Source organism: Lepidochelys kempii, chromosome 1, assembly GCF_965140265.1.
Source record: "Lepidochelys kempii isolate rLepKem1 chromosome 1, rLepKem1.hap2, whole genome shotgun sequence".
Taxonomy (NCBI): domain Eukaryota; kingdom Metazoa; phylum Chordata; order Testudines; family Cheloniidae; genus Lepidochelys; species Lepidochelys kempii.
Window position 1 is genome coordinate 108885290 of NC_133256.1, and position 13171 is coordinate 108898460.

The 13171-nt window shown below is 47.8% G+C and overlaps 1 protein-coding gene across 1 annotated transcript; it reads left to right on the plus strand.

Moving 5' to 3' along the window:
- The first annotated feature begins 248 nt into the window (after positions 1 to 248).
- On the plus strand, positions 249 to 4702 carry SOX1 (SRY-box transcription factor 1). Its single transcript, XM_073350008.1, has one exon. The coding sequence runs from the start codon at positions 873 to 875 to the stop codon at positions 1977 to 1979; it is 1107 nt and encodes a 368-aa protein (XP_073206109.1). The 5' UTR covers positions 249 to 872; the 3' UTR covers positions 1980 to 4702.
- The last annotated feature ends 8469 nt before the right edge of the window (positions 4703 to 13171 follow it).

The window sequence follows — 13171 nt, forward strand, 5'->3', positions numbered from 1 at the left end:
CTAATGGTATTTAATTGCTATTAACTCCTCTTTACCTAGCAGGGCAAAGCGCGGTAGCCGTGACCCCTTCTTTGGCCCCTCCCAGCCTCCCCTCCACCCCTAGAATAGTTTATACTTCTCACCTCCGGACGTCACTCCTCAGCGCGGCATGCAAATAATCCCCCGCCGCCGCGTTCCGATTGGCCACGGCAAACTCATTTAATCCCAGTTCGGTGCGCGGTGTATGGCTGCTGGACTCCTCTCTCTGTGTGTCTCTCGCCAGCTCCTCCTCTCCTGATTCCTCCAGGGCAAGAGGAGGGAAACCACAGAGAACAAATTACTGTGCAACTTCTCTCTGGCTCTGGGGGCTTTTTTTTCTCCCCCTCCTCTCTATTTTCTTCTCCTCACTCCCTCTCCCTCTTTTTTACTTATCGTTTAATTACTTTTTTTCGGTGGCTTTTCCTCTCTCTTCTCCTCTGTTCACCTGGGAGCAGCGGACGCATATCACACACAAGCTCTCTAAAAGTTAGCAAAGAACAACAACAACAAAATAGCTCTGTCAAGAATAAGGGGGAGAGAGAGAGAGAGAGAGAGAGAAAGGAGGGGTGTGCGTGTGTGCCGGAGAGAAAGAAGGACATTTCTGAGTGCTCTGCACACTCCTCCTCCTTGCAAAGTGAAGCAGCAAGTTTGCCTTGCACCTGTTTGAGCAGCTTGAATTCAGATCGCCAGCAAGCCCTGAAAGTGGTTTTCAAAGGAGAAAGTTTTTTTGCCTAAGGTGTTGCCGGTTGTGCTCTTTTTTTTTTTTTTTTTGTCTTTTCTCGTCCCTTCCTTCTTGGCTCTCTATGTTTGATATTTTTATGCTTGGTGCCTGTGGAAAATAAAAAGCTACTTGAATGTACAGCATGATGATGGAAACGGACTTGCACTCCCCCGGTGGAGCCCAGGGCCCCACTAACCTAACGGGCCAGACCGGAGCCGGAGGCGGCGGCGGCGGCGGCGGCGGTGGGAACAAAGCGAACCAAGACCGGGTCAAGAGACCCATGAACGCCTTCATGGTGTGGTCCCGGGGCCAGCGCCGAAAGATGGCCCAGGAGAACCCCAAAATGCACAACTCGGAGATCAGCAAACGCCTGGGGGCCGAGTGGAAAGTCATGTCCGAGGCCGAGAAAAGACCCTTCATCGACGAAGCGAAGCGGCTTCGGGCGCTGCACATGAAGGAGCATCCGGATTATAAATACCGGCCCCGCAGGAAGACCAAGACCCTGCTCAAGAAGGACAAGTACTCGCTGGCCGGGGGGCTGCTCAGCGCCGGCTCGGCAGGGGGAGGCCCCGCCGGGGTCGGGGTGGGCATGGGGGTCGGGGTGAGCCCCGCCGGGGTCGGCCAGCGGCTGGAGAGCCCCGGCGGCACGGCCAGCGGAGGGTACGCGCACATGAACGGCTGGGCCAACGGCGCCTACCCGGGCTCGGTGGCGGCGGCGGCGGCGGCGGCCGCGATGATGCAGGAGGCGCAGCTCGCCTACGGGCAGCACCCGGGCGGCGGCGGGCACCCGCACCACCCGCACCCGCACCACCCGCACCCGCACAACCCGCAGCCCATGCACCGCTACGACATGAGCGCGCTGCAGTACAGCCCCATCTCCAACTCGCAGGGCTACATGAGCGCCTCGCCCTCGGGCTACGGGGCCATCTCCTACGGCGCCCAGCCCCACCAGAACTCGGCCGCGGCGGCCGCGGCGGCCGCGGCCGCGGCGGCGGCTTCCTCCGGAGCTCTGGGCGCCTTGGGCTCGCTGGTCAAGTCGGAGCCCAGCGTGAGCCCGCCCGTCACCGCGCACTCACGGGCCCCGTGCCCCGGGGACCTGCGGGAGATGATCAGTATGTACTTACCGGCCGGAGAAGGCGGGGACCCGGCTGCGGCGCAGAGCCGGCTGCACTCCCTGCCCCAGCATTACCAGAGCGCCAGCACGGGGGTCAATGGCACGGTCCCCTTGACACATATCTGAGCCGGGCGGGAAGGAGAGGGACAGAAACTTGCATTGAACCCGGCTGAACGGTACCTCTGTCTGCCCGGCCGCCGCCACCTCTCCCCTTCCCAGCGCACACACCCCGCCGGCTCCCTTTTTGTACAGAAAATGTTTGGATGTTCTTGTAATAATAATAATAAATAATAATAATTAATAATTAATAATGAGGAAAAAAGGTAACGATTGCTCTCATTACCTTTTTTTTTTTTTAGAACTAGTTTCTAAAACTAGTTTTTGCGTTTTAGACTGAACTTCTGTGTTTTATTGAGACTTTTTGTACAGTATTTATCATTCACCCACGAGGCATAGAGCGTTTTATTTGCTAAAGAGAAAAAAAATCACAAAAGGACAAAAAAAAATAAGAATAATCACACAAAGATCTAGGCGATGCCAACTTTTATACCGCAGAAGCGTTACCCGCTTCTTCCTTGGATCGCTTCTTGTGCAGGCTTTTTAGTGCCTAATTAAGACAAAGTTGATGGGGAAGCAGTTCTCATTTATTACACGTACTAAGACATATCCAAAACCACACGTAAAAGTTTTTGTAGATGTTATTGCGGGGGAGGGGGGGTTATTTGTTTGTTTATTTATAAAACTTTTTTTCCCGACTGCAACATTATTCTTGGTTTTGTAAAACTTTATTGTACCTTTTTTATTTTTTGTTTTGTTTGGTTTTGTATGATTTCTTGTAAATGCATTGTGAATTAATTTTTATTTTAGGCGTTACGAGGGAATTGTGTATATAGTTTACTAAAAAGCCTTTCTGCTAAAGAAAAATCCTAAGGATGCGTTCGTTGAATACTGAGTTAAATAAATTTCAAAGTGGAAAAAGTCACCTGTTTTTTTTTTTCAATAAACCCGAAAGGTAGTAATTTTATACGCATGGTATGCCTTAAAATATAACCGGTAAACCTAGAAATTGGAAAGGAAATTTAAAAATATGATCAGAAAATAACCGAAAACAAATCCCATATTGTGTTTAGATTTCTCACAATCTATATAAAACTGAAGGGATGAAAGTAACTAAAGTGGTGTAGCTTTTTTTAAAAGATTATTTTAATATCTGTTAAGTATTGTTAAGAAGGCGACCTATTAAAATACTTTCCATAGTACTCATGGTTCATTTTGTTTATTTTATTTGTGGAACTGACTGTCCAAACCTGGAGTAACTTCATGGCTAGCAAACTTTTCCACCTTGAACTAGGTTAGGGGCTCTTATCAGGTCTGGACGATCTGCCTTCCCTTTCCCTCAGATTTCAGACTGGGGATCCCAGCAGCGATGGGGAAACCTTGTCCCGGAGGGATGCAAAGACTCCAGCGTATGCACAAGTTCCTCTCTAATCACCACAACAATTGCAAGAGAAACTGATTGGGTTTGAGTGTAATGAAAAACAATCTCTGTACCAAAAATATTTAAGAAGTCCTGGCCCTCCCAACCCCCCCTCCCCCAGGGGGCTGCAAACAACGCTGGACTTCACACACACACGCACATCCTCTGTAACTGGAATGCAAGTTCTTACAACTGGTGTGAAAAGCTGTCAAGCAAAAATGATGTATTTGTTCCTAACAGGATCCTGATGTTGTTTAATGCTTTGAAAATTTATTATATTTTTTTCTACGTGTTTATCGGTACCTTGCGATATTCTGGAATTAAAAGTTTGCTGTAAACTTCATTTAATAGTAACGACAACAGTCAGTATTGCATTTAAAAATCATATTGTAGCAAATAAATTTTGAAATTAGTCGTAACATATTTAAACAAAAAATAAGAAGAAATATTTTAACGTCTGAAGTGGAAACATCGTTACAGCAGGCTTTAGAGCATCTTTTTATTGGTGGTGAATAAGTAATTTTTCCATCCAAAAATGGGGCAATGTTAGTTGGTTAATAAGGAGCGGGTTCGGTCCGTATTAGAGATTGCACTTTAACTATAATGCTAACATGACAACTGACATATGTAACTCTTTGGAGTCATTTTGATAATTTTGTTTAAACCACTCATTCGTTAAAGTGATTGCGAAATTTTACTGAAAGATGTCTATTGATTTCTAACAAGGTAATAAAAATCCGTTTTGTAACTATTTGGATCCTTTATTAAACCGTTGTGTGTGCAGGTTTAGACATTCAGCAGAGCAGGCTTGTGAAATGTTCAGTGTACAAATACCGCACACACAAACCAGTACCTTATGGGAAAGCTGTGTAGTTGTGCTCCTTCTAACCAAGCATGGTCCTCTATCTTTCTAATTTAAAATAATCACATTTGTACTTTTAAATATGCAGAATAAATTGAGTACCTGTTGAACTATTTCTTAATACCACACACACACATATTTCTCGGCTCGTGGTGCAATATGAGTGTATATCTACACGTGTGTGTATATAGGGGTGTATATATATTTAAAACGTTTGGTGCACCCTTGGTACCTGCCCTTTCTCGAAGAGTTACAGAGTAATTGAAGTTCAGATTTATTTGGGGGGGGGGAATAAACCACTAAATTTGCATAAACAAAATATAATTTGGAAATGCTGTTGTATGCACTGTTCTACATACTAAAATTATGTAATAATCCTTTTTGGGAAAATAAATATTTGAACAGTACCAAACTAAGTATAGAACGATTTCCATCCACTCTTGGTGAGATTTTTCTTTCCTTTCTTCCTTTTTTGCCCCCTCACTCTTTCCACCCCTCCCCCATTTAGCATTAGCCCTACAAATAATAGAAATATCTGCACTTTTAATTTATCCGGATTAAAAAGAACAAACCCGAATATAGTTAAATAAATTTCGAATATTCTGAGCATTCCTTTCAAGGGAATAAAATCCTCTCCATGAATGTCAAAGAGAGAATTACATGATTATGTAATGTATTATCTGCTCATGGTTTATTGGTTTTGTTGCTTTGATTTTTTTTATTTTTTTTTTAATCGTGTGTGGCTATAGACAGCATCTACAAGCAACATTAAAACAACATTGTTAGGCGGAAAAATAGGGTTAGGTATGGTAAAATAGTTCATTCTTCGGGCTCTTTTCTTTGCAAGTTATATATAAATGAATAATATAATATGCAAAACTAAAGATAGGTTTAAACGATTTATGGATTAAGTACTTTACATCGAAAATGTATGAAATGTTCATCCTCTAACATGATTGACAGAGCTATTAAAATCACCTATATGGAAGAATTAAAAACTACGCATTTCGTTTTCAGTAAAGGAGGAAATTCCAGGCACTAAAAAGGAGGGGGCGGAGGGGAGAATGTCGTTAGTACTGAGCTCTGTTATATGAAGCTTGGGGGCTTTGGATTCAGGGCTTCCCCCCCCCTCTAGGGGGTAGAGATAAAGCTCTTCCCCCACCCCTGGACACTGCTGCCCCTCTCTTGGCTCCTGGCCTGGCTCCGGCCCTCATCTAGACCTCTTTTGGGAGAAGGACCGACAGGGTCGGAGGCAGAACTTGCTAAGGGGGGTCGATTCTTTCTAAACTTCAAACGAGAAGGCAAACTTGGCCTTGACTGGCAGCTCTTTTCCCAACGATTGGGGGGGGGGGAAGCGGGGAGCGCTGTGTAGCCAGCCTAGCTGGGGTGAGGATTGTGCTGGGCTCTGGGATTAGGGTTTCCCGTAAACTCCACTCCCCCTGGGCGGTGGGGGGCATTGTGTAGGAGCCTGAGGGCTGGTAAAAGTGGGGGAGGGACATTGGCGACTGAATACGCTGAGCTCTTGGGGGAGATGTCAGGCTGCATGAAGTGGCCCGCTCGGATACTCTCTTTGGGAAGGGGATGGGTCTCCAGAACCTACCCGCAAAACTGCGGGCACCCAGAGCAAAGCCCCCCGGATCGCCACGCCAGGAGAGGAAGCCCGAGCGATGAGCCTGGCGGTGGGGCGCGGACCCTCCCTCCGAGCTGTGCTACCTCCTCCAGGCAACATCAGCCCTGCTGGAGGGGGTGGGGGACCTGAGCGCTTGGCAGGGCTGTAACGTTTTCTTCTTATTCAGAAAGTAGACCCCTCCCCGGAAACCCCCAGCTAATCCGGGCGGGCGGCGGGATACAATAAAGTAGGGACTGCACCCCCCCCACACACACACACACCCCCACACCCGCGTCTGTGCTTTCCCTTCACCCTGCTTTGCAGCGCGATTTGCTGGGGGGGAAATGAGGCGGCCGCTCGTGTTCCTGCCCCCTCGCCTCTCCCATTCCCCTGCGCCCCGATCCCTCTGCCGACCCCCGCCCACTCCCCTACCCTCTGCTCCCCCTGTTCTGTTCCCTTCCTCCCTTCCACTCCCTCTGCCCCCAGGCTTTTCCTTCCCTTCCTCCTCCTCGCCCCCCAGCCCCCGCTCATCTCCCCCAGCCCTTTAGCGCTGCCCCCTTCCTTTCTTCTCTCATCCCCCGCCTTTGCTTTCCCTCTCCTTCCCCTCCCCCTGCCTGGCGGCCTGGCGGGCGGGGGCGGCTCTGGCAATACCCTCTGGCTGTGCGTGTGCGTGTTGGGGGCAGGTGTTCGTGGGCACGGAGCCCCCGCCAGGCGGGGCGGGGGGATCGCCTCGGCCTCCCGCGCAGAGCAAACCAAGGCGCCACAAGTGGCTGCGGCGGCGCGGGGGCTCCAGCCGGGCGGCAGCAGCCGGGCGGCTGCGGCCGAATGACGCAAGGGGCGGGAGGGGGAGGGGGGGGGGCCTGTTTGGAGAGCGCGGGATTGGCGAGCAGGAGCGAGGCCTGACCTCGGGATCAGCGGCCAGTCAAACCCATTTACACTCACCCAGCGGAACGCGGACGGCTCCCGCTGCAGCAAGCGGCCGGCCGGGCAACAGGTGAAACCAGCGTCCCCCCGCTGCGCCGGCGTGGGGGCGGGGGATCGGGCCAGAGGGGAGCGGGAGGGTGGGACGCGCCATCGCCGCGGAAGGAGGGGACAGGAGGCCGCTGGGCTCGGGGAGGGTGGGCCGCTGCCGACCGCAGGAGGGAGGAGGCTGGCCCGGAGTGGGGAGGGGCACAGGCCAAAGCCGGCGGGCAGAGGCACTCCGGGAGCAAGCCAGGCGCTGCCTCTTCCCATGATGTCGCATTTGGCCCCAGCTTTTCCTCCCCTTTCCCCCGCAGGGCAGCAGATGGAAAGGAATCGATGTTCCCAGGCAGCGCAGCCTCCGGCGTGCGGCTCAGCCCGGGAAAGGCCAGGGCGGGGATGGGCCAGGGCGCAGCTCCCGTGGCCGGACAGGGCCAGTCTGTGTTTCGCCTGGGACGCAGCAGCTAGGTCGGGCAAAAGGGCTCCGAAGGAGACCAAAACTCACTCCGTCCGCTCAGTGGCCGCCCACCCGGACCCCTCCCCGGGCCAGAGCCGCCCCTGCTCCTGGAGGGGGGTTGAAGAAGTGCCAAGGTGCACGTACACAATTGCCCGGGCACTGGCGTGAGTGCGCCTGCAACTTGCCTTCCCATGCGCTGAATCGGGCGGCGCCTGCCCGCGAAACGGCCGCGCGCCCCGCCGCCGCCGCCGCCCGGCTGGCACGTGCAGTGCAGCCGCTGACCTTTCCGAGACCTCTCCTGTGCCCGCCGCAGTATTTCTCGGGGACTTCTCACTCCGCTTCCAGAAGTGAGATAGCCCCAACAGGCACGGCGCCGCTCAGCGCGGTGCCGTACAAAGAGGTACACGGAGCAGGAGACAACCCCGAGGAGCAAGCACAGCCTGGGCAAAACAGGAACTAACGCCCATGAACCCAACCATCCTGGGAAAGAGTCTCTTGAGAATGGCCCCGTTCCACTTGTAGTGAAACTACACTTATTTTAAGGGTTGGCACCATGTATTGAGAGGAGATCCCCTGGCATGGCCCTTTAATCAGACAGAACTGGTGCCCACTCATTCTGACTTACGTTCTTTACCACCTCCTGGGCTTCATAGGAAGGAGAGACCCAGCTCAGCCCTGGAGAAGTGTAACTCCAGTGGGGAAGAAGGAAGGCTGGTGGTCACAAGGGTATATGGCAGGTTTCAGAGTAACAGCCGTGTTAGTCTGTATCTGCAAAAAGAAAAGGAGTACTTGTGGCACCTTAGAGACTAACCAATTTATTTGAGCATGAGCTTTCCTGAGCTACAGCTCACTTCATCGGATGTATGGGTGTCACTGGTTGAACTGCACCCCGCGGGGACCGGAAGAATGCACGTCCCATATCAAGGGAGCCCCGCATAACCCAGAACGAGAATGAAAGGAGCTCTGAACAAAGGAAAACCGAATGTCACAGGAGGAATAGGAGTAAGCGGGCTCACACAGCTTGTGGGGAGGGCGAGATGAGGGAAGGTAAGGGAGACCCAGAGTCCAGGGAAATGCAGCCATTGCAGGGCCTGACAAGAAAACGGAACCTGAACAACTCGATTTCTTGCAGTTCCTGTGGTGTGGGGAGAAAGGGGTCTCCAAAGGGCCAAAGGAAATTTACGTGACATGGAGAGGGAGCGCTCACCCGGTGGAAATTGAGACATTATAGAGATAGGAGGCTAGATCCTTTGCTTGTTTGCGTTGGCAGAGCTCCATTGAAGTCAATAGAATTATTACAGTTTACACCAGCTGAGGATCTGTCTCAGGGATCCCGCGCAGATTAAAGGAAAGTAGCTCCAGGAGGACAAGAGAAAGGAGCTCTGCAGAGAGGTAAATATTTAACCACCTCCAAGCAGACGGGGTTTGATCCTAGCTTATGTCATCACCTCCAGGACAATTCCTGAGTTATGACAGCAAAAGAAGGGAACCTGAAATACGGAGCTGAAGTCATTTTATTCCCCAACACATTAAAGAGGAGAAGGTTTTTTAGCGTGGAAATAATTTTTATTGCCCAGCAAGGCAAGGCCTGCAGTGGTAATTGTTTTATAGCAGAAGACTTCAAACTTCAGACTTGGTAAAGGAAACTGACCGCTCCGAAGAATATAATGAAATATTTGTCTGGGGGGGGGGGGAATATGCAACAGAAGCTATCAAACAGGAGTTCTGAGGCCTTCCTCATGACAAAAAATGTTGCTGTTTTTTTAGGAATTGGAAACTATTTTTCAGCTTTGCGGTTGGATCAGGAAAACGCTGGTGGACTAAGGGTGATGGATCTGTATGGTGGGGATCATTGGGCAAATCGGCCTGCGTTTGCCTGAGGCCTAATGCAGGGCTTGGGCTCAGATTGCCTTCAACACAGGCATGGAAGGAAGAGCGGGAAACAAAGTCTGATCGCTGATGTAACAATTCCGGGAGTTTGCGAGCAGCGAGAAGAGGGGGACGTTGAAACTAAATGCCTTAGACACTGGCTAGAAAATCAAAACCATGGGAATTGGTGGCGTCTATGCTTCAAGTCTGAGACAGTTTGGGATGCCATGTGAGCATTTTTCTGCACTCTATGTTCTTAAGGCATTTTCCTGCACCGAAGTCGTTGAACTCTCCTGACGAAGCATGTAATTATGTTGGTTGATTAATATGATTCATTCTAGTTAACACGTCCAGGTCCTACTGGTCCAGCTTTCAGTATGGGTATCTCCCATTCATTTGGAGAAGAAGGGATAAAGGGTTCCCACCGAAGGAAGGCTCCTTTAGCGACCTGGAAAAGAGACTCACCGAAAATGCAGAGAAAGGGGGGAATATCTTAGCTAGTCCAAGATGTACAATCGATAGAGGGAGAACATAACTCTGGAGAAGGTGAAGAAGTGCAACTTCGACCAGATAGGAGGGGTCCTGCAGCATGCAGGGGAGTGTGCCTCTTACTGGAAGAACAGGCTGTGCCAGGGCTGAAGAAATAGAGCAGACACCATCACGAGGAAACGTAGACTGGAAGGGATAGAAAGGAGGGATAGAAAGTTTAGCAAGGGATAGAACTCTCCATAACAACTGGAAACGCGCGGCGAACAGCGACACCCTAGGTTCTGGGCGGGATAGTTTACCAAAGGGTGGGGGGAAATATGGGAACCTTTGTTTTCTGGGCCACATTATATTGCACGTACACACTTCACAAATATTCAGCTCTTCTTGAAGGCGGAACGAACACAGAGGAATGACATAGAAAAATTGTTTTGCAAAAACGTTTTTTCATTGGTTCGATCCTAATCAGGTTTGCAAAATTTAATGGGAGACTCTTCAAGTTGAAAGTTTGCAAGCTGTCTTATCGTAAAAGAGACAATGAGTCCTGGAAAGAAAGGCTTAATTTTTCAATCTCGATCAAAATAAAAAATATATACCGCGCTAATTGGGAAAAGGCCAGGCTCTGGGACACTCCAAATCACAAGATGTACATTCTGTGTGTGTGTGTGTGTGAGAGAGAGAGAGAGAGAGAGAGGATTTCTCCCCTCTTGAAAAAAGTTGAGTAATCAATTATCAATGATCTGGTTGGCGAAACATACTGAAGTGCTTCCTAACTTTACCTATACCTAAGAGCAGACAGAGAGGTTTGTTTGTAATATATGTATGGAGAGTCTACCATTGAGTCACTTCATGGCTCTCAGTCAAACGGTACGTAGTACAGGATAGTTGGAATTCTTTCCAGATATTAGAATTGGAATTTAGAAAATGAACAGGAAAAATAAAACTCCCATGCAACGAATTTACTTTGACCTTTAAAAGGGAGAGAGAGAGAGACAGAAAGAGACAGAAAGAGGACGAACACTAGGACAAGAAGCATCCTTAGAGAACGAAAAGTTTTACAGCTAGGAAAGTTATACCGGGAAAGGGGTTGAGGGTGTATAATATCTAGGCTACCACTTCCCAGAGAGATGCAGATCCCAGAGGTAGTGAGGGTGTTTAGCTAAAGATAGGTAAACAGCCAAAAATCATGCACAGAAAAAAGTACAAACAAACAAAAAACAATAATGTGTCACAAAATATCATGAGATGAAGAGGAAGGATTATAAACATGCAATGCATTCTCAGACTGGGTATTTGGTAATCCACAATCTGGCATCAAATAACTAGTTTAGCATCTAACAAAATAAGAATGGGAAAAGCGAAGAAAAATAAGCACGCAAATTACATTTTTCGAAACATTCTTGTGCTGAGCTTCCAGTTAATGTGCTAACTTTGGGTAGCTGGAAACCATGGCTAAGAGAGATGCCATTAACGTGTCAGCTAAAAGCTCCTTTTAATACAGCAACTCACAGGTCATAATCTAAATAAAGCCTCTTTATTTGTTTTCCTTTCAATCCGCAGCTGCAGGAGTAAGCCACACATGGTTTTCGCGAATATAACAACATTCTAGGAGCTGTGAAGTGAGCCTAGCTAGATAAGTGGTCCAATCTCAAGATGATAAACATGCCACAAGTTCCAAATACTTAAGATATGAACACCATGTGTTTCTTGACCAAGAAAGAGGGATACATTCATAGACAAATTTACTGACTTTGGATTTATACTTTTGTTGTAAAAGAGACATTACAAACATTTAAGGAAGATGCAGGAAACACCCATTAAAAAGGTCTCTTGCTATTTGCCAACATTATTGGGCAACATCTGGATTGGTACTTGTTTAAAGGAAAACTTCAGTGTAAATTCACCAGATCGTTACTTCTTTAATTACTAATGTGCTGTAGCATGTTCTTGTTCTGTATATCTCTGTGTGTTTATAAGTGAAAGTAGCAAATGTTATTTAAGAAATCTCTTCAACTTTTCTATTGTACCTCTGAATGGAAGCTGCCATTTTCCTGCTAACAGACACGAAATAAAAGAAGATGGGGAAAAAGACTTGTTCTGCACTGAGATAATTGGGTACAACCCTGGGTTTGGATTACCACGTTTAGATAAATTCCAGTGCAGTGTAACCTCCCTTAGCTGTACCTGTTATCTGAAACGCCCTGTTGTTTAAAATCGGGTCATGTCCCTAGTGTCGATTATTTACATTGAAAATGAGGTTCATTAGCCAAACCTTGGTTGTCAAACGCTATTTAATGTCTCCAGTTACATTAATATAGAGTTGAGAATGAAAGAGAGGTAAGTTTAGCTTTGTTTTTACTTAGCTTACGTTTGTGTCTTTGGAAATGTCAAGGAATTTCACATGAACTGGCCCCATCCGTCTCTGCAGGGCGCCTTCCATTCCTGCGAAAGACCTCTGTGCCATCACCCTCCTTCAGCTCAGCATGTCGGACTCCACCTCTCCTCAGAGACCAGGTGGAATCGTAGTGCTCTTGGCAGGTGATATCTGGAACAGAGGTCGGGCTGCAGGGGTAGAATTCTGAGTTGAGAGTAAGTGAGGTTTAGTGTCGAGGGTGCACTCCAAAGTGAGAGGAAGGATGATGTGAGCCAGTGGTCCAGCCTGGCCCGACAGTACCACACTGGAGAAAGGAAGTGGGAGTGCCCAGATTGAAAGCCCGCTTTCTTTCAGAGAGAGGCACAGTTTATCTGACTTCGTCTGAAATTCCTGGCCCTGGCTGTACTTTAGCTCTAATCCGCATTCTAAATTCAGTGCTTTTCCTGTTGTCTTCTATATAGAATGAGTTTCTTCCTCCCCTGATTTCCTATTGACTGGCAACAAAATGGCAACTCCCAGGAGCTAAGTTTTTACCTGTCTTTTAAAAATAACGACAACAATATTTCCTGCTGTTTTTAAGTAAAGTCAATGAATGCTGGAATTTGGACAGAGCACTGGAGTTCTCCTTTTAAAGAAAACCTGCTAATATGTGAGACTTGTGGCTAGGATATATTTTTCCTGTGCACAGAACACAAAATAGAAACGTTAATTTAAATGGACACTTGAAAAAGAAACAAACATATTCACAGGGTAATCTTGCAGTACAATAAAAGGCCAAGGGAAAACTCTCCTGTTAAATGAATAGCTGCATTAGGTCAATACCTTTCCTTGTATCGAATCAAAGATACTTCAAATTATAACAGCGTTCTCCCTAATGTTACATCTTAAATATATACATTTCGTATGCGTTTTACAGAATATTGCTGCTTTATCAACACAAGAACAGTAACACAGGAGGTGCAGGCAGGAATGCTGATGCAAGATTTGCTACTTGGATAATTTCTTCAAGGACAATTTCTTTCCAAATAGTGCCTAAGGAGACACAAAATCAGAGTTTAGTGTCTGTCTAGCATAATCTTTTAAACTTCAAAATAAACACAGTCCCATAAATACTATTCTCAAATCGTTCAAGCATTCTGGAAACTTTACAATACAATTATTGCAAAGTACTAAGATCACTACCACTGACCCTTCAACCATACTGCACAAATATTGCCAAATTGA